Consider the following 22057-nt stretch of genomic DNA (forward strand, 5'->3'; position numbering starts at 1 on the left):
ACTGCTTAAAAGACGCCACCTCCTTGAAACGTGTCCTATTGCAGAAGCGAGGTGGGTGATCTCAGGAGGATTTAATGATCAGATTGGACAGGCACTGACTGATGAGCTATAGCGTCAGGCACAGGACCCTGAGGCCCCCTGCTGTTCCTAGACCATGAGGACATCTGGCTAGATCCCACCAAAGGGCCTGGGTACTTGCGGCAGCCCCTGATTGCCAAATGGCACAGAAATACTTCGCAACTGATATGGTTTCCCCACTCCTGCTGGCTAAACTTTAGCCCTGTGGCACCTGTCTCCAAGCTGTTTCATTATCCTTTGGGATTTTGCTGCCTTGGGGCTTTCCCTGTGCACAAGAGAGATTGTGGCTCGCATCTAAGGTGATTTCTCTACATCATTTCTGCCACTCCATTCCCTGCCTGCCATCTGGTCCTCCCTGTACCTCGTAACCAGCTAGAATCCAGCTTGGGCTGTGCCTCATTTACCTTCAAGCCCACAGAAGTGGGAAGTTGAGTTGACAAGATGGTGCGGGGTGAGATGACGGTCTGTGTAATAACAGGAAATCCTGTCATCTGGGGTGGTGTCTCACCCAGTCAGCCTGGAGGAAAAGGGGGTGAGATAGTACAGATCAGCCTGTGAGTGGTTCCGCATTTCTCCTCATTACCTCCCTTTTGCCTTCTGACTGAACTTCATGCCCCATTTCCCTTTTGGGTTGAGTCCCACATAAGCATTCACTTCCCATTACTCTCAGGTCCCCAATTCCTTCTCTTTCTAGCTCAATGGCTGATGGTGGTGATGGTGGTGATGATTGTGGTGGTGATGACGGTGGTGTTGGTGGTGATGGTGATGGTGGTAGTGGTGGTGATGGTGGTGGTGGTGATGGTGGTGGTGGTGGTGGTGATGTTGGTGGTGGTGGTGGTGATGGTGGTGGTGGTGATGGTGGTGGTGGTGGTGATGATGGTGGTGGTGGTGGTGATGGTGGTGGTGGTGATGATGGTGGTGGTGGTGATGGTGATGGTGGTGGTGATGGTGGTGGTGGTGGTGATGGTGGTGGTGGTGGTGATGGTGATGATGGTGGTGATGGTAGTGGTGGTGGTGATGGTGGTGGTGGTGGTGGTGGTGTTGGTGGTGGTGGTGATGGTGATGGTGGTGGTGGTGGTGATGGTGATGATGGTGGTGATGGTGGTGGTGATGATGGTGGTGGTGGTGGTGGTGATCATGGTCATGATGGTGGTGATGATGGTGGTGGTGACACTTGCCGAGGCTTGCTGTATGCCGGGCTCTGTTCTAGGAACTCACCGTTCAAGGATTAATTCGTTTAGCCCTTGCAATAATCCTGTGGAGTGGCTACCCTTACTATCCCCAAATTCCAGTTGAGGAAACAGGTACAAGGGACTAAACTGTACAGTTAACTTGCAAAGGTTACTGCTGACCACAGGCTTCAGACCCAGGCAGATGCCTGCAGACCCTCACAGTCAGTGAGACTTCTCTCCTTTCCATCCTGAGTTTGCCGCATGCCCTCCTCAGTAACCTCTGCGGTTCCATTTTCTTGTGTATAAAAAGCGGTTTTGTTTTATGCTTAAATGAGGAAATACATACATGTTGTTGACAATGGTGCCTGGCACTTAGTAAGTGCTCAGTAAACTTTAATTGGGAAAAAAAGCTAGGCTCCATCCTAGGAGCAATTTGTTTTTTGTTTATTATTATTATTTGCTCCAATATGTAATTACTTTCCTGTTTCCTGGGAAGAGACCCTAGGAAAGGATGGAAAAAGTGGAAGGAAGGCTGCCAGGTTCTGTACCTCTGTGCCCAGAAGGAACATATGTCCTAGGTTTCAGGAATCAGGATTTCCATCTCTTCTGTATCTAGGGAACCACAAGGCACGGGCTCTTTGATTCTGTTGTCTTTCTTCTACTTTTCTCTTCTTTCTCGTGCTTTACAAGCTAAACTGGCAAATGTAGTGAGGAAGGTTCTAGGGTGAGTGGTCCCTCTGTGAATTTAGGTCTGTGCATCCCTAATGCCTTGATACTTTCCATTTTTTGGACAAGATGGTACCCCTGTCTCCTGAGAGAGGGGTCCCAATGGGGAGGAGTCATTGTCTGAGCTCTTGCATCCTTCTCTCCTAGCACCTCACACCACATCTGACACAGAGTAGGTTTTCAGTAAACGTTTGTGATTCGATGAATTAACTCATGGGGTCCCGATGTTCTATCAGTCACCCTTTCCTGTTTTGGAGGGAAGCTACTGATGAATTCCCCCTGGAGATGGTACCTCAAGGTAGAGGGGCGGAAAATCCCTTTCTCTCAGTTCAGCTAAGACCAGGGTAGAGTTTCTGAGAAGTAACCTTTCCTTGTAAACCAAGTGCAAGCAGAGTAAACACAGAATATAGAAATAGATGGTGGATCTCGCACTGTGACTCAGCGGCAGACTGTTCTCAGCTTGGCTGGGCCAGCTCTGCCCTCTCCTCACCCCCCTCTCTCTGCATTAAGTTCTCGGGTTACCAGCCTGGGGTGGGTTTGCATTGGCAGATTCTCAGGACTTGTGGGATTCTCTGTTCCCCTAGGACAGTCTGCTTCCTGATATTGTGCCCTTGATGTGGGAACACACTCCCACAATTCCTTCTTGGCCTCAAGCCATCTGTTGGTAATCCTGATGGTGGTTATTGTTAATTAAAAAAAATTTTTTTAATGTTTTTGAGTAGGATGTGTTCACAGTGTACTAAAAATTTACATATATAACGAGATATACATTGAAGAATCTCCCTCCCTTGTACTCCAGAAACCCAGCTCCTACTCCCCTGCCAAAGATAACTTTTATTACAGTAGTTTATCGGTTATTCTTCCAGAGCTTCTTTACGCATATATGAGGAATATTTGTGGAAAAGCAGCTGGGGATACTTGACACTTTATACGTGGTCCACAGACTGGGGTCTAACGAGGTGGTTTGGTGTTTCTAGCACAGCGTTTCCCAACTTCAGGGGATAAAGTTTGCTAAAGTGTTTTGTTGCCCTACTTAATTTCTAGTAACAGCTTCAACCTTCTCCAGCCTCCTACATGGGAAGACGGAGAGGAGGAGACACAACCCAGTGCATTTACATATAATTTTGAAAATGCATGTGTGTTTTGTGTGTTTGAAAATCAGGGTACTGTATATTTCAGTTCAAAGGGCCTCTTGGAAACCAAATCATAGCTATGACAGTACAGCAAGTTAGAGCAGATTAGACAAGTGAATTTGTTGCTATCGTGTAAATAAAAAATACATATATTTTCTCTTCCCTTTTCACAAGGTAGCACATTATACACACTGTTCTGCATCTTGCTTCTTTTTGACTTAACGTAATGTAGGTATTTTCATATCATTACTTAAGAGCACTTCCTTATTCCCTTTTATTTTTTTATGGCTACTTAGAACTTCATTGTATGAATGAACCAGGTTTTTTTTTTTTTTTAAAGTATTTTATTTATTTATTTATTTTTATATTTGTTTTCGGCTGTGTTGGGTCTTCGTTTCTGTGCGAGGGCTTTCTCTAGTTGTGGCAAGCGGGGGCCACTCTTCATCGCGGTGCGCGGGCCTCTCACTATCGCGGCCTCTCTTATTGCGGAGCACAGGCTCCAGACGCGCAGGCTCAGTAGTTATGGCTCACGGGCCCAGTTGCTCCGCGGCATGTGGGATCTTCCCAGACCAGGGCTCGAACCTGTGTCCCCTGCATTAGCAGGCAGATTCTCAACCACTGCGCCACCAGGGAAGCCCTGAACCAGGTTTTTATGAGCACTTTATTGGTGCACATTTACGTTGATTCCATATTTCACCGCAGCGGAAGAGCTGTATTGACCTTGTCTAACTCGTAACATGTGCAGACACAAATAAGACAGGATTTTGTAAGGAACAGGGCAGCTTACTGATTTACCCACCCAGGACAATAGAATGTTGGCTTAAATGATCAGCTAGGGTCTATTCTGTTCTGATGATTCTGTACAACAATACCTAGTAGAGAGGGTTTTAAACATGGAATTCTCTTACAATACCTGGCTATAGTCTATTACATTTAACATATATAAAGCAGATTGCCACACCTGTGTCTGGTTCCGCTTCAGTAAAGGACTGAGGACCACTCTTATCAGTGTGGTGGGAGCACCTCTTCATATCCTGCTTCTTTATTCTTATCCATCACCATCTTGCTGCCCCTGGTATGGCTGCTGCTAGCTTCTGGGTCCTTTTTGCTATGCCTTTGTCTTGGCAGTTGCAACAAGTTCACTCTTTAACCTCTGCTGCTTTATCAGCTGATTTCTACCTCAAGCTTTGTCTTCCTGTAATGCTCTGCAGAATTCTGGCCTTGGCTGGGGCTTGCTGCAGTCCCGGCTGTAACATAAGGGTGATGTACCGCTACCGTCACTGTAGTCTGCAGCCTTTCCGCCCTCCCTGATACGTAGGGGAGGAGACCTCTTGGATTCCTCAGTTGTGTAGCATCACGGGGTACCACCTGTCTAATCACGTCCAGCCCCAGTTCACGATTGTTACTCCTCCGCCTTGCTCCAAGTGGGTTTCCATAGCTCTTGACCCTGAAGGCTTACCTGTACTGACGACCTCTGTGTCTCTTTCCATTTTACCTGAAGCGTCTACATGAACACAGTGTCCTCCCAGCGTGGCTTCCTCGGGACACCAATTCCATAGCGTGCATGTTAGTCTCAGAGCTGTGTTGACCCCTCAACACTGTGAGTGCCCAAGATATTCTTAAGAAACTCTGTTAGTAGTAGCCCATTATGAGGACTTGTTTTTCCACTTTTTGATGAAGCTTGGCTTCTTCACCTATGGTTTTGAGACTTCCCAGTGGCCATGAAGACTTTGTTGGGAGGTGCTTCTCTTTCCAGCAGCCAGAAGCAGCCTCCCTGCCTCTTCCTGTTTCAGGGCCTCCCTCTGGGGCTGCCCACTTGATTTCTGTGTCCCGTCTGAGCGACGCCTCTGGCCTTGAAGACCAGCCACGACCCACCTGCTCTTGGCCCAGTGACCGATGAAGGCTTCCCTGTCTCTGTCAGACCCACCCACATCTGGGTGAACCCCTGGGTTCTGTGGATGGGATGGCCTTCCGAGAGCCTGCCATTTACTTGGATCTCAAAATGCAGTGTCCACCACAGATACATTTTCTGTCCTGGGAAAAGGAAGGTATTTTCCTTGCTCAGCATGAGTTTTCAGCTTTCCAGGGCTCTTTCTGGTGCAGAAATTTAGATCATGGATGTTTCTTCTTCTTGTGACTCAGTCTTATTGTGTCTATCTTCTGCACATTGTGACATCTTGTTGTAACTTCCTGTTTATCCTACAGCGACACGTGAGAATGCATTTTTTGAGGAGTTAAAACCCAGCAGGTGTTGTCAGAAGCCTGAGCGTTTGCTCTTTAGTAACCGTGTCTGGTGGGATGCGTAAATGAAATTATTGGAAGTCCTGAAGACTTTTTTCCCCTGGATTCTTGGTTTTAGTTTCCTCACCTTATTTGGATCAAATTAAAGAAAGAGCAGTAGGGATAGTCCCATGATTTCTCTCAGGGAGAAGGAGGTCTGCTGCCAATACCACCATTTTTTATTTTTATTTTTTAAGCACTTAAGACTCTTTGCACTTACCTCGGGAGTGTATCGACTAACCTGCTGGCTCTCCACACCCCTCCCCCCAAGGATGTAAGCTCCTTGAGAGCAGAGACCTCGCCTGTCTTGTTCACTTCTGCAAGCCTGGTGCTAGAACAATGTCTGGCTCATAAAGAGCAGCTGAATAAATGTTTGTGCTGGATAATAAAATCGATCTGTTCTCCTTTGAAGGACTTTTAATTCCCTTTGGGATGGGCAGTAAGGCCACCGAAACCATGGCACCAAGCTCAATGTCTCTGATGGATTTGGAGGCGAGACTGGGTTGGGTTATGCAAAGAGATGTTGAATTTGCAGAAGGTCTGGGTTTGAATCTTAACTCTGCCACTGACTTATTTGGGAGACCTCTCTGAGCCTCAATTTCTTTATCTATACACGAGAGATAATAATTGCTCCCCAACACACACACATACTTTACAATCCTTGGGTGAAGAATGTATGAAGAATGCATTTTAAACCGTAAAGTCTGCAAATGAGGGGGGATTACAAAACCGTGGCCTTTCTCTTCCTTATTTTTTGCTGCACATGAAGCCAAGTGCCCCTGCCTGCCTCCACCTCTGTTAGAATTGGGATCTCCTGTGGCTGCCCTCTTGAGATGCTTTATCTGTAAAAGTGAACTAAGGAGCAGATGCCTTCTAGGAGTTCCATCTGCCCCAATTCCCTAATGACCTTGGTGGGGGTGGGGTATTACTAGGGCCTAGGAAAACACACTTCCTGCTCAGGCCTGGCCTCGGCCCCTGTGCCACTGGTGAGCACGGCAATTCACCACTCATCCGTGAACTCCAGGAGCTATAGCATCAAGGGCTGCTTCATGGTTTTTCTCTCTTTCCAGGCGGCTGCTGAAGAGTGAACTTGGATCGTTCATTACAGACTATTTTCAGGTAAGCTGTGTGGGTCTGAGCATGTGTTATATTGTGCACATGGGTGGGTACATGTACCTAAAGGGGTGACCGATACTGTACACCTGGACATGCCTTCAACATCCAAAATTATGTATCCCGAGTTCCTACTACGTGCTGGGCATTGCAGTGCAGCCCTACTACGTGCTGGGCACTGCAGTGCAGTGGCAGTGGAGGCGTACAGGGCAAGCGTGGTCCCTGCTCTTATGGAGACTATAGCCTCAGACAGCGGTTCTCAGGCTTTTTGGTCTCAAGGACACATTTACACTCTTAAAAATGATCTTTTGTTTGGGTTATCTCTATGCATTTTCACCATATTAGAAATTAAGCCTGAGAAAATTTACTTTTGCCTTAATTCCTTCAAATAATAAACCTACTACATGTTAGCATAAATGGCATTTTTATGAAAAATAACTTTTTGAAGATAAAAAAATAGGAGAGTGGTATTGTTTTATATGTCTGCAAATCTCTGCCTGCAGACTGGATCCTCATATCTGCTTCATAGTCAGTCTATTGTGATATTGCCCGTCTGGAAAATATTGCACCTAGTCTCTGGAAAATTCCACAGTACACTCATGGAGGATGCAAGGCAAATAACAGCTTAGTGTTGTTAAGGAAATCGTTTTGACCGTGTGGAAAAGGTCTGGGTGATCCCTCAGGGGACCCCAAACCACACTTTGAGAACTGCTTTCCTAGTGCCATTCCCTCCCGCTTCCCTCCCACTCCGTGTATGGTACCTAATTGAGTGTAATGCTATGTCCCTTCAGCCAAGTTCTTTCTTGTCACTAAGCCTCTCGGTCTGTTCCATTAAAGATAGAATTGAATCAGATAAGCTAACATCCCTCCTGCCTAGACATTGTTGTTATGCAGCTAACGAGTTCAAGATTCCAGGTGCAGTCAGGATGGTTTCTAATCCACTGACACGGGAGGCCTTCCTGACTCCATCTAAAGACACGTGGTGGGAAGTCCCCACACAGATTTTTTTCAATAGTCAATACTATAGTACTGCAGGATCCATGGTTGGTTGAATCTGTGGATACAAAAAAACCTCAGATACGGAGGGTCAACTATAAATTATATGCAGATTCTCGACTACACGGAGGGTTGGTGCCCCTAACCCCTCGGCGTTGTTCAAGGGTCAACTGTATACATATTTGTTATTCTAAAGTGTAATCCATCCCTTTTAATGGGAAGGTGACATAAAAATCCATAATAAATTGGTTTCAGGTTGGTGATATTATTTTGTATCCCAGGTGAGCATACTTTTAAGACAGTTTAAAGAGTTTTTAGCTTTTAAAAACAACACAGGCATCCTTCCATTTTCTTTCCATAAATCAGGAAGCTAAAACTTTTATGTGCACTTTAAAAGAATGACAAATGTCAGTTGTTTCTCTCTCACACGCACACACACACCCACACACACCAGAAAATGACCACTTGGCCACTCTAAATCTGGACAAAGCAAGACCCAGCAGAAGCCTGGAATTCAATCAGGTCAAATGTCTCAGCTGCTTGAAAGAAAACCCCTGTCTAGGGAGGGACAAAGATTAAAAAAGAGATAATTAGTCACAAATGTGAATCATTTCAGTTGCCCTTGACTCAAAGGTCAATCTTGTCCTCACTCTCTTCTCTTGCTTTCTCTAGTGATTGAGTTTTAAATCCAACTACAGAGAAGTGGTTTTTCAATCCCTCCTGGTGAAACCTGCCAGCCCAGCTGCCTTCCTCATTGACATTTAAAATAGACAGGGTTCTGTGTGGTTTCAGTCAAGTTTGAAATGTCAGTCATGTCTTGGCTTTGGGGGCTACCCCTCGGATGGGTGGGGAAGGGCATTTGGGTGGGGATTTATTTATCTGGAAAGCCCTGAGGTTTTGGGGGCAGTTAAGTGCTGCTTACAAAGTATGCCAGACACTTAACAGCTGGTAACCACATGTCATTTTTTATCGAGTGCTTAATCAGAGAAACTGCTTGGTGAATATTGAGTCTCTTTCTGGGGGTGTGGGGTCTGAACTGGTTTTCACAGTTTTGAATCTGGGTTTTTCCTTAGTTTAAGGTGCTAGACTGGAGAAAAGCCTATCCTAGACACTGTTTATTAAAATGTAGGTTTTAAGTCTCATGTGGGCACAGAGCCTTTTTTAAAATGTGTTTGGTTCTCCAGTCCCTAGAAATTACCTAGCACATAGTAGATGCTCAATAAACTTTATTGGGAGAGAGGGAGGGGTTGTCCACCACAGATACATGAGAGATTTTAGGAGTTGCACACAATGGTATTAAATAACATTCGCCTTTGTGGTAAGTGTTTCCTTTCCTTATTTTCCTTTAGCACTTCTGATCGTGCCAGAGAGAGTCTTGGTTTGCGCCCTTGTGTCTGTTACACTTCTGCAAGACTTGGTGATCTCTCTTGTTTAAGGAAGAGAGAGCAGGTTTCAAAATTAGTGTCTTCAGCTAGAAGCAGTGTCTAATTAGGATTACATAACATCATTTTGTTGGCATTGAGTTGATCCTTGAGATACATTCTATTTATGGTAAATGGTGTTGCTGTGGTTTCTTTTATAAACATATTTATGTTTTTAAAAAGTGGATCGATTGAAGAAAAATAGTATACAAAGAATAATAGTGTACGTGGCCCTGGCTGTGACCAAGTGGTGAAGGTGGTTCAAGAGAGACTCAGGTTTGGAAAGTCCTTCGCTAGGCACCCTTGAAAATGGGGTGGTTTCAAAGCCACACCAAGAAGAGCTTTTCAGATGAAGAGGGAAATCCAGGAGGCAAGGCTGATAGAGGTGACCTTAGCCTTCACACTCAACTATCAGAGGTAGTTTCAAGAGGGAAAGTCAGAACGGGCTCCAGAAAGAACATTCCTCCAGCAAGCAGGAGAGAGGAAGGTCTGGGGACAAGTGAGGAATGGAACCAGGGGTGTGGGCAGGTAAGACCCAAATGCCATGGACGTGGCTGTTGGGGAAGGTGACGAGTGGGTTCCTCCGTGTGGAGGATGAGATGGCCGCCCCCCGGCCTGGACATCTGGACTCAGCAATGAAGTCTGTCTCCTGGGACCCAGACCCGCCACCCCAGAGATTACTAATTGTAAAAGGCATCACCGTGGCTCCGCTTTTTTTTTTAATAATTTTCCCCTTTTCTGTTTTTGAGAATACCGGAAGGTTGCTTTTTTTTTTTTTTAATTTATTTATTTTTTATTTATTTATGGCTGTGTTGGGTCTTCGTTTCTGTGCGAGGGCTTTCTCCAGTTGTGGCAAGCGGGGGCCACTCTTCATCGCGGTGCACAGGCCTCTCACTATCACGGCCTCTCTTGTTGCGGAGCACAGGCTCAGTAATTGTGGCTCACGGGCTCATTTGCTCCGCGGCATGTGGGATCTTCCCAGACCAGGGCTCGAACCCGTGTCCCCTGCATTGGCAGGCAGACTCTCAACCACTGCGCCACCAGGGAAGCCCCACGTGGCTCCGCTTTTGAAAGCGAACATTCTCATTTTGCAGCTTTGAAGAAAGACTCACAGAAAGGTTGTCTTCAGTGAAGAATAATGAAAATGACCCGAGGTGAGGGCAGGGGCAGAGCAGGCGGAAAGATGGTGCTTATCTTGTGTCTGCACACAGAGAAGACAGGCTGTTTGACTGACAAAAGCACAGATAGATTTCCATAAGACAGTGGCCAGAAAAATCTTTGACATTTCCAGTATTGATTTTCCCTTTTCCTCCGTCTGTTTTGAATTGCACCCGGAAGGAAAATTGGGGTTTCCGACAGGAACTCTATATCCTAGAGACAGCTCTGCGGGATAATTGGTTTCTTTTATCTTTGGAAATGGTTGACAGGAAATGCTCATTTTTCTCTTACCTGATTAGGTGCCTTGGTGGTTCGGGGCATGGGGATGGGAGAGGTGGCAGATCATACTTTCTGTGCTTCTGCATCTGCTGGCTGTGTTGTGTCTATTGAAAGCTTTTCCCCAAGCCCAGAAAGTTAAATTATTTTTGGTGGAACTAGAGTTTTGCTTGATACAGAGACTCAGTGTGTAGTCAGTGGCTTTGAATAAGATAGTACCTAAGAAAAGGGGAAATGTGACCACCATGCTTGTCAGTAGGGCACAGATGATGTAAAGGTTTGATGTAAAGGTTTCCATCTACTGCTCGTATCGGTGGCAGTCACAAGAGGCCACTATCCCCTTAGCTCATCATTATCAGAGAAGATTCATTAAGGGCATGTGGCATGTGGCAGGGAGCTGAAGGAGAGACCCACGGAAGCATCCTGGTCACCATGGAGTTTGAAACTGAAGTGAAGGGAGGTAGACGCATCCGTATAGGGAACACACAGCACCGTGTTAACTGAAACCCTGAGTGGATGGTAAAGGCTCAAAAACAGGCCCAGAATAATCTTTACTATTCTTTAAGATTATTCATCTTTATTATTAACAATAATCTTATTATTTAAGATTAATAATAATCTTAAAGATTATCTTAATTCTTTAAGATTACTAAATAACAATCTTCTTTAATCCACCTGGGAAGGTTTCTAAAACAAACGGGATTCCCAAAATGGGAAAAGAGATAATTAGGTGGGCAGAAGGTAGTAAGGCACAATTCCCGTATACTCTGCTTTGAAGGTAAAATTGGGGCCAGTATACAGAGGGGCTTTGAACAAGAGGAGCTGGGCTCCAGTGAGGAGACAGGCAAGAGGGGAGAGGATGATGTCTTTAGGTGAGAAGGTCGTTAGAAGTTGCATCTTGGATTTGGCCAGTACTTGGAAGAGAGGCCTTGGGGTGTCTGTGAACATTGGGGTGGCCTAAAGCCCCCCTTGGCTGTTGAGAGGGGAGAGAAAAGGTGCTAGTCTGGGGGCTGCCAGAGGACCCCTGGATGTTTCAGGCTGCCCTCTTTGCCATACTTAATCTCCTCGGCAGTTACTTGAATTTTATGCAATTATTTGAATATTTTTATTGGACTTTCCTCCAATTTTATGAAGATAAATGGAAAAATGAGTCTTGAAATTGATAACCCCAGATCTTAATATAATTGAGAGAAGGATGGAAATCAAGGGGTATGCTGAAATGGCAACTCTGCAGCCTCATTGGACTGAGGTTATTACACATTCAGTTGTTAAGGAGGGAACATGTAGGTACCAAATGCTGCAAATATATCACCTGAAGACTAGCTCTGGAAATGAGGTGTAATTAGGGATTTTATCATCCTTTTTGGCTCTGTGGGAACAGAACTCCCCCTGATATCATGTAAGTGTCTAGGTCCACATGGGTATGTGTTTTCAGGAACCCATTATGGATGAAATTGGGTGACTTCCAAGTAGACTAGGCCGGAAATGGCAGGAGACAGGTTTAGGGAACCATTGGGGGGAGGGATGGAAGGCAGGGGTAGATGCTGGAAAAGTGGAAACATCCAAATACGTGGAAACGTGCAGCAACTCAGTGGCCACAAGAAGTAAAGACCGAGGTGGGAGGTCTGAGAAATATTTGTTAGACTTGGAAAGCAACGGGCGACCTTTCTCGGAGGCTGTTTCACAGCTATAAGGAAGACAAAAATAACCATCATTGTAACAACAGCTAATATTTTCAAGCATTTATGTGCCAGGCATTGTTCAACAGTTCTGAGCGGCTGGTTCTCAAAGTGTGGTCCCTGGACCTGCGTCTTCAGCATCACCTGAGAATGTGTCAGAAAAGCAAATTCTCAGGCCCCACCTCAGATGAACTGAGTCAGAAACTGAGGGGACTGTGGCCCAGCAGCCTGTGTTTTAGCAAGTCCTCTGTGATTCTCATGTGTGCTCAAGTCTGAGAACTGCTCTAAGCATCCTTCCTGCACTAAGTCATGTATTCCTCCTGACAGCTGGTGAGGAAAATTCATTATTACCGTTTAGCACATACTGCAGCTGAACCTGGGTAAAGGAAGGTTATCCACAATCATACAGCTAGTAAAAGGTAGAGCGGAGATCAAACCCAGGCCATCTGGCCACAGAAGAAAATCTTTTGGATTATACTTTAAATGTTAAAAATGCCCTGAAGATATCCCCTGAAAACCCCAGAGAAGAGAAATTTCAGTGCTTTTAAATTTTATTTTATTTTATTTTTTTAGTATCCAGCAAAACAGACATGGGACTATTTTCCTGCTTCCTTGTAAAATAACTTTGAAAAAAGCCCAAATTCACCCTTTTAGTGAATTTTACCCTTTTACCAGTGAAATGGTGCTAAATGAAGATTAAACTTGTACCAACTTTCAAATTTTCTTCATTCACCATCTGGGGCTTTCTCTCTGGTCTCATCACACCCACACACACACCCCAGGACTGGTTTATTAAGAACTCTCTGGTCCTGGGGGGTGAGTTGTGTGTATAAGACTCTTTGTTGCTTATCTAGGAAGGCATCCAGGTTCACAGGAAATGTAGACATCCTAAGAGATGATGGCTGTACTTTCAAAGTTACAGAAGAGAAAAAAAATGGAGGTGGCCCATGATTTCTGTCACTGGCTTGGTGCCAACAACAGCAACTTTTGCAGACATTGCTATCCCTGGAAACAAATGCCTAGAATGGAATTATTGGTTAATACAAGTTCTCAGTAGGCAGAGTGACATGCTGCCAGACACCTCTGGGATGGGAAAGAATGTCTCATTTGGGAATAGCATCCACCTGGGAGCCAGGTGTATGCCTTGCCAGACATCACATATGGTAGTGGAGAGGGAGACCCCAGGAAAGTACTTTTGGAGAGGCGGAAGTTGAGAAGCTAGTAGCAGGATTGGGCAGCAGCAATGACCCAGCTGGATGGAAGCTTTGGTGGAACCCAGTTACATGGCCTGAAATTGCCAAGCCAACTTCCCCCAGTATCTGAACCGAATGGATCTCGTCTACTTTCCCTTGTGGGCAAGGGCACTGAAAACCTCTCCAACTGATAGGGCAGAAGAGTGTGATGCCTAAAAGCACCAGCCTTTCTGCCAGGAAGGTCTGGATCCCAGTCCTTGCTACAACACTTACTGGCTGTGTGACTGTAGGCATGTTACTTAACCTCTCTGAACCTCAGTCTTCTTAGTGGTAATCTAGTTGTAATCATAGTATCTACTTCAAAAGGTTGATGCAGTTACTAGATGAGATGACGTATATCAAGTGCTTTGTACAAAAAGTGAGCAGTGAATGAATGATAGCTGTTCACCTTAGTATTTTTTTAATCATTGTTGAAGTAAACCAGAGTAATATCCTGGGGGAAAGATTTGGGCTTTGGATTCCAGCCAACCTGGGTGCAAATTCTGGTCTCCCATTTGCTAGTTGCTTCTCTGAACCTCAGTTTCTTCATCTGTATAAAGGGGATACGTTTGTGGCAAAGGTAAAGTGAGATAATGCATGAGAAGGGTATAATACAGTGCCTGACAAAGAGTAAAAACGAATAAAAAACTCCACCGTCATGCTTTGTATTCTCATTATTATCGTCACTGCTAAAGCATTAGAAGCTACAGGTGGCTAGCAGCCTTAAGCATTTACAGAATTCCTACCCTGTGTGGGAATAGCATCATTCTCCTCGCCCCCTAGCTTGTTGGTTCCCCATTTTCCTGAGTCCTTCTGGCCGGGTTAAGGATGAGCTTGCTTGACTGGAGGTGCAGGTGGTTGACATTGACAAGCCCTGCACTACAGCGGCCCACCCTCTCCTCTGCCTTCCTCGCCTCCTCCTGCCCACCCTCCGTGATTACCCAGGATGAGCTCGGTCTTTCCAACCCACTGAAGGCTGCATGGTTTTGGATGCCTTTCCACAGACATCCGTGTTTTTTTGCATTTTTCCTTTGAGGCTTGTTCTTCTGTCGGCAGCCCATTTTCGATGTCTTAATAAAAACAGATAGGTCAGCTGTTTTTTACTTCCGGATCCTCTGCCACTTCCTTAGAGTGCTGTGTGTTCCCCGTCCAAGTTCATTTATGGGGACTGCGTTAAGTAACAATGGGCCCATTTCCTAGGTGGCTGCTACTGAATGTAACTAGTAATGTTAGCTGGTTATGTTAACTAGTAATGTTAACTTGTAATGTTTTTTGGCTTGAAGCCTTTGGGCGGGGGAGGTGACGCGGTTGGTGCCATCAGGCAGGGAGTGGGACAAGAGAAAAGTCAGGAACTTCTCCAGCTCCGCTCCCATACATTTTCTCAGCACCTTCCAGAGTCAGGCGTTTGTCTGGGGCTGGGAATACTGGCAGGTGAGGCCAGAGGGAACAGACACTTCGAAAGACAAACAACGCAAGATAGCTGTCTAAATCGAGGCTGGTTTTCTTTTCTTTTTTCTTTCTTTTTTTTAGGTCTCAGTAGCCTTAAGTCCCACAGATGTCCAGTTGGCGTGTCCTTAGGTGAAGTGACCAGCAGACAGGGTGGGCTTTGTAATTTGCAGGGCCCAGTGCAGAATGCAAATGCGGCTCCCACCAGGGTGAGGAAGGCACTCCCCTTCCCATGGATCTGTGGCCACAACCCGTCGTGGACAGGGGGCCCCCAAGAGACTGTAACCTTCATGCTCTGGGTACATAGCTCAGGGGTGGTCGAGAGGCCCCCAGCCGAGTCATCAGCACTCAAACCAGAGCTCTGCCAGCCCAGGGCAGGGAGGGGGGGCTGCCATCAGGCCTCTTCCCAAGATGCCGCAGAGCACCAGGGCCTGGGCCCCTGCCGACGCAACCCTGTCACCACCTTGGGAATAGAACGATGGCAGTGGTGGGGCAGGGCAAGGGAGACCAGCAGGGTGGGAAGCAGCAGGGGGTGGGGAGCAGGGCCCTGAAAACCCCTCCTGGGGTGACTGTAGAAGGCAGGACCATGAGTGAGCTGAGGCTGAGCCCCTGGGGTGTGTTCCGTTTCCCCAGCGGGCTTCACTTAACAAAACACAGATTCAAAGCTAAAACTGTTAAGAAATGAAGATGGCAACTGCAGAGCATTAAACCCCAAGCATGAGACCCTTCAGAGCACCGGGCCCTCAGGATTACAGGGCCCTTTGGGGCACAGGGGGCCTGTGTGACTACAGATTCCCAGGGGAGAAAATGATTGGCTCAGTTTGAGACCCAGGTCGGGTGGAGGGCAGGCACCAAGCCAATCAGCTAAGCTGAAGATGCAGGCTGGATTCAAATGGTTCGAGCATGCAAGATGGGGCAAAGCACCACTGCGTCGGTAGCATGCGATTCTCCAGAGAAGTGGGGCTGTGAGCCAGGCTGGCCCAAAAGATCCTAACTCACTTAGCACGTGCCAAGTAAAAGATGGAGACCGTACTTCTAGCTGCAGCTTATTCAACTGTAAAATAAGAGCAAAACCTACAAAGCGTAGGGGTATAAACATTTTCAAGATGCTTTTGAAAGGTGCTTTAGCTTCCTGGAAAATATGTCCACCTAAAAATGATTGAGGGGCTTCCCTGGTGGCGCAGTGGTTGAGAATCTGCCTGCCAATGCAGGGGACACGGGTTCGAGCCCTGGTCTGGGAAGATCCCACATGCCGCGGAGCGACTAAGCCCGTGAGCCACAACTACTGAGCCTGCGCGTCTGGAGCCTGTGCTCCGCAACAAGAGAGGCCGCGACGGTGAGAGGCCCGCGCACTGCGATGAAGAGTGGCCCCCGCTCGCCGCAACTGGAGAAAGCCTGCGCACAGAAACGAAGACCCAACACAGCCAAAAATAAATATAAATAAATTTTAAAAAAAATGATTGAAACTGTATGTGACCAATTGATTTGGACCACAGGGCTGGGGAGAATGACTAGATGATTCTTAAGGCCCCTTTTAAGTTTTTGTTACTGTTATTTTGGTCTAAGCTACAGAATTTCTATGCCGTGTATCATGAGAAATTTTAAAATGAATGTTTTCCATTTCTCCATAGTACACAAATAACTTCTCCTAGAAAAAAAAATTATTTTTGCCCCAAATGTCTCCTTGAAGGGGGAAGACATAGAAAAGAGGAGGAAGGAGAACCTAGGCCACTTATAAAAGTTTATCTCTTAAGATGCAAAGTAGTTTTTATAAATGAAAATAAATGCCATTTGTAAAATAAGAGCAAGATGTACAAATGCACAGGGGTATTCGAATTTTAAGGACCGATATCACTTTCTCTCCTCTTACAAATATTCTATCTCTTATCTTGATTTCTTAAAACCAAAAAATGGTCTGTAGCATCAAAACAGGCAATATATATGCAATATTTATTAGCTTCTACTATGTTCTAGGCACTGTTCTCAGAGCCAGGAGGACTAAGTTAAGTGGTCCTCACTCCTAAGGACCTAAAATCCTAACACATTGGATATAGGGTTTGAATTAATTTCCGTTGTTAACTCATGATATAACCTGGACTAGGCTTTTATTTCTCTCAGGACCTTGGTTAGCCCCCCACACCTTTAAAATGTAGATTATTACAGTGATCGAACAAAATTATGAAGCCTGCATTGTAGGGAGGAGTATCTCTTGCATTTGTAGGTGCATCTCGGAAACATGAAATTAAGGAGGGTTTGTAGATGTTTTGGAAGAAGTCTGAGGTGTCAGTGTTGGCAGTAAGGGTGGTGACAGAGAGCAATGCATCAGGAGTCCTTGCGTGGAGTGCCAAGGGGACTCCCTGAGGCCCTCATCTGGTCCAGTGAAAGGGACCCGGGCAGACACTTCAGACCTCAATTGGGATTTTTGCTCAGAACCATTCAGGGGGAGTGACTGCCATCTGGAAACACCTCCCCCATCCATTCCTGCCCAGCTCAGCTGGCACAAAGTCTTGGATCGTTTCAGTTTGGTGCTGTGGTGTTTTCTTGCTGCTGGGATTCATGTGCTTGGCTAGAAGGTAGAGAACACAGAGTTTCACCTTAAGTACCTGTCTGTTCCATGATTCCTAGTAAAGGAATCGATTTTTTTTTTCCTTTAACAAAGTCGGTAGACTCCTATAGGATGTCACTCTAACTTTGAGTTGGGGCTCCATCTTGAAACTAAATGGTGGCCAATTACTTTTTAAATTAGGTTATAGCTTGTGAATTTTAATAGGATCTATAAAATTTGGTGTATATGTATTAGTCACAGGAATGTGATAGTACCTTTGATCAAATACTTTAATATATTTGATGTAGGTCCATTCATTACTGACTCTCTTTACCTCCCACTCCTTTTGTGAAGATAGTTGGGCTAAAAGAGCAACTCTTGTCATCACTACCCATTTCCACAGATTACTGGGAACATAAAACACCGTGTGTGTGTGTGTGTGTGTGTGTGTGTGTATTTATAATGATTAATTATTATAAGAACTTAATGATATTGCTGTTGTGATGCCATTTTGTAGATAAGGGACTCAAACTCAGGGAAATGAAGTCCAAGATCACACAGCTAGAAAGTAGCTGAGCTGGGACTTGAACTCCTGTCTGATGTCCAGGTTCTTTCTTCTCTGCCACGTATGCTCCCATCATCACTGTAACAGGGTTTTAGGGTTTTATAAAAGAGAGTACTAAGAAACGCATTAGGTTTTGGGTAGGATATATACCACTGTGTGTCCCCTATCCTGTAAGCATAGGCCTTTGCTAATCTAGGAATGTGAGGTGAGTGGGGAGGCATCCTTACTCTCTGAGCTTCTGTGGCCTTTGGAGAGGCTGCCCGCGTCGTGTGGGACCAGCTGTAGCCTTCTGAGGGAAGGAGGGGTCTGGGTGGGAAGACTCGCTGGAAGGCAGCAAAGCAGAGTGGACAGAACGTGGCTGTGGAGCCAAGAAGACCAGCTCTGTGTCCTGCGTTCCAGCCTCTTCCCCGACCATCAGTAAAGTCAGGGTAATGGCACCAACTTGACCGGACTATTGGGGGGGTCAGAATTAGATGAGATGAAGAATATAAACCCTCTGATACATGCAAAACACTCAGCGGTTGTTAGTTGTAATTGCAAAGGGACTTCCTCTTACTCCCTCTTTCCACAACTTTCCCACGCACACGCCCATTGACGGACACACACTCACTGCTGCTTAAAGTCTTGCAGGCAGTCTCTTTCATGCTAGCGTGAGAGATTTATCATTTTTATAAAAAATCATTTTTATAAAAAAAATCCATTATTTCTGCATAATTTCCCATTGCCTCCATGCTCCCTTTTCTGAGTTTTACATGAAGAGCTTGAAGGACATTGGGTGTCTACCCTAGTCCTTCCAGAGAATTCAGCCAAGCTTGGGGCAGCCCATTCCCTGGTCGGAGGGATGGGGGTGGCACTTGGGTTTGGCTCTCATCTCCTTCCTTTGCTTCGGGCTGTCTCACTGATGCCTCCGGAAGCCTCGGCCTTCCTAGAGGATAGAAGGCTTCTTCAGCCTGGAGGCATGAGCAGTGCCCGAGTGCCTGGAACCCTGTGCCCTCGCCCACTGGGAGTGGACCTGGATTTGTCACGCGGTGAAGTAGCCCAACTCTTGTGTCCTTTGTTCTCTTTCGGCAGAACCAGCTTCTAGCAAAAGGACTGCTGTTTGTGGAGGAGAAGATTAAGCTGTGTGAAGGCAAGTACAAGGCAGCCCCCGTCTGACGGGCCTCTGACTCAGCCTTTGATGCTTGGACAGCTGGAATGCTTCTGTCCCAGGGAGGCAGGCTCCAAGCGCGTGCATCGCCCTGGCCGCCCCTTCTCCAGCTAGGGGGACAGCATTTCCGCCTGAGTTAGCCACTCCCAGCGGTGCAAGTCAGACTGCGTTTTGAGAACTGAGGGGGAGTTAGGGTGGCCTCTTTGGAGACCCCGTTAAGGGGGGTTTTCTTGGGATGCATGCTGGTGGTCTCCTTTGAAGGGACAACTTATACCGCAGATCCTGCCATGCTGTTCCGTCTGGTTTGATCCAGGCTATTTCCTACTGGCCTTTGTATAATCCTGTTTCTTGAGGTGGTGCATGTCAGGAGGCCAACCCACTTGAGGGACAGGAGGCTAGGCAGGCACCTGCTCGATGGGGGCTGATTTAATAAACAAAGAAAAATGTCCCAGCCTTAGAAGATGCTAGAGTCGAGCTGACAGGATAGAAAGGCACTGAATGGATCTGGGAGGTGGCCAAGGGCAAGAGTCGGCCGACCCCATGACTCCACCAACGGCTAATCTCAGCTCCCACCAATGTGGATCCTGATGCAGTTTATCACCTACTTCTTGGCTGACTTTTGGCAAGTTTCTCGTTTCTTTGAGCCTTGGTTTTTTTTAAATAATTTTTTTTTTTAAATTTATTTTATTTACTTATTTTTGGCTACATTGGGTCTTTGTTGCTGTGCGCGGGCTCTCTCTAGTTGTGGCGAGCGGGGGCTACTCTTCGTTGCAGTGCGGGCTTCTCATTGTGGTGGCTTCTCTTGTTGAAGAGCACGGGCTCTAGGGTGCATGGACTTCAGTAGTTGTGGCTCATGGGCTCTAGAACGCAGGCTCAGTAGTTGTGGCTTGTGGGCTCTAGAGCACAGGCTCAGTAGTTGTGGCGCACGAGCTTAGTCGCTCTGCGGCATGTGGGATCTTCCCGGACCAGGGCTCGAACCCGTGTCCCCTGCATTGACAGGCGGATTCTTAACCACTGCGCCACCAGGGAAGCCCTAAAATAATGTTTAAAATGGTAAAATGGGACTAGGGATCGTAGGGAGTAAAAGGAGTATAACTGGCGTAGCTCCATACCTGGCACATAGTAGGTAAGCAAACTGGTCCCTTCTTTTTTTTTTTTTTCCTATTCCAGCCTAGAGACCTCCATCTGTAGGTCAAGTTTATGTCTAGATTCAGACTTATCAGGCAGTAGGTCATTCCTTTTTTCTTCCCCTTCCCTGGGAGAGACACTTGTGTCCAGTGAAGGGTCTCCTAGAAAGACAAAGTAGGAAGAAAAATGAGAAATTGACCCCCAGTGCCCAGCACACAGTGAGTGCTCACCAAACCTTTGGAAAATGAGAGGTTTGAAATTAACCTCTGTCTATTCAAGAATTGACTGAACCTGCAGCCTTGTTTCCCTCAAATGCAATTGCGTTGAGATTTTTTTCAACCTTAGAGATACCCACTAACCCGAGGCCTTATTTTTGAGTGACTGGCTTTGACAAGAGCTTCGTGGCCCTTTTGCATGTTGGAGTGAGGCTAGTACACCAGTGTGAAAGGTAGCTGCCTGCTCGGTCTCCGGCCACATCGTAGTAAGTCATTTGCAGTTATTCCGTGCTCCTGGAAATGCGGAAAGCCAGCATTATGAAAGAGATGCTGAGCAAAACCAGAGCGTCAAGGACCCTTAAAAGGGAAAGTTGACTGTCTGTCATCCAAGTGACAACATAGCTACGTTCAGAGTGAAAACTCAGGCACAGAGCTAGATGGGATAAACAAAGGGCATCCAAGGTTCTGTGTTTCTGCCCCAAAGCACGACTAGAGAGCAGTGGGCCGGGATGCTCTTGCTGGGTCCCTTCTTGTCCTGGGGTCTGGGTGGCAAGGTTCTTTCTGCACAGTGAACGGGCAGGTGGGAACCTGTAAGGGTCTTTCACATCTTTAACCAGAACATCTCTACTTTTTCATTTTGTGTGTTATAACTCCAAGAAAGATGTTATTTGGATAAAAGGATTCTTTGGCTATAAAATAGAGTTTTGGATCCATCCTATCACTGAACAACCTTTACTTTATTGACCTGGCTTGTACACAGCGCCTCTACCTGACGGCTGCAGAAGGGGCAGAAGTAGCCCCTCATTATGTGGTGCACTTTCGTGGACAGAATATGCCTTGTTACTTTCCGTAATCTTTTCTAGAGCTTTAGTGACCTTGGCTTTAAAGAAGTTTCTCATACCTATTCTATATACCTGTCTGGTGATCTAAACTTCTGTGGCAACTAGAGGACAGTTTTTATAGGACAGTCATCTAGAACCTCCCATCCAAACCCCTTTCATCGTTGCAGGGGGCTAAGGCCTTGACTCGTGGGCTGTTCTTGGAGATGGAGTCACCTCCTTCCTTTAACTCTTTCTTCCCGGGGCGACTCTGCTTTGTTAGCCTGTGTCTCTCTGATGGTCTTCTCTGAACACTTTCCAAAACCTCCACTCCTCTCTGAAATTTGCAGCAGGCAGTTAGACCCAGGCTCCCAGGAGAGGCGCCTTCCTGCTGCCGGGTTGAAGGATGACTTCACTGCTGATGAGTATTCCATCTTGGAGGTGAAGGGGAGTAAGTAGGCACCAGCACTGAGCATCAGGCTTCTCTGTCACTTCCTTCCAGTCGGGAGGGCCTCTGCTTGTCTTTGTGATGGAAGACTTAGGATAAGGGCCATCAATAAAGGAGCCTGCATAGCCTTTTCTCCTTTGAGATACACTCTCCAGGTGTTGGGATTCACCTTGGTTTTAGGCACCAGGATGCCCTAACATTTCAGACCATCCTCTTGACTTCCTGACCTCCTCCCTGCAGTGAACTAGCCTACCTTTGAAAAGAGAATGGTGATTGATGCATTCATTCAAACATTTATTGATTATCTACTATTTTTTTTTTTTTTTTGGCTGTGTTGGGTCTTCGTTGCTGTGCGCGGGCTTTCTCTAGTTGCGACGAGCGGGGGCTATGCTTCATTGTGGTGCACGGGCTTCTCATTGCAGTGGCTTCTCTTGTTGCAGAGCACGGGCTCTAGGCATGTGGGCTTCAGTAGTTGTGGCAT

The 22057-nt window shown here is 46.3% G+C and overlaps 1 protein-coding gene across 7 annotated transcripts in view; it reads left to right on the forward strand.

Annotated features, from left to right (window-relative positions):
- Nucleotides 1-22057, forward strand: part of PRR5L (proline rich 5 like) — a 128188-nt gene that overhangs the window by 83887 nt on the left and 22244 nt on the right. For all 7 annotated transcript variants that reach the window (XM_059931409.1, XM_059931408.1, XM_059931404.1 and 4 more), the window contains exons 4-5: nt 6460-6508; nt 18892-18949. In XM_059931409.1, the coding sequence (XP_059787392.1) occupies nt 6460-6508; nt 18892-18949 (107 nt within the window). The remainder of the gene's footprint in view (nt 1-6459; nt 6509-18891; nt 18950-22057) is intronic.

The sequence above is a fragment of the Balaenoptera ricei genome, chromosome 8, assembly GCF_028023285.1.
Source record: "Balaenoptera ricei isolate mBalRic1 chromosome 8, mBalRic1.hap2, whole genome shotgun sequence".
In the NCBI taxonomy this organism is placed as follows: domain Eukaryota; kingdom Metazoa; phylum Chordata; class Mammalia; order Artiodactyla; family Balaenopteridae; genus Balaenoptera; species Balaenoptera ricei.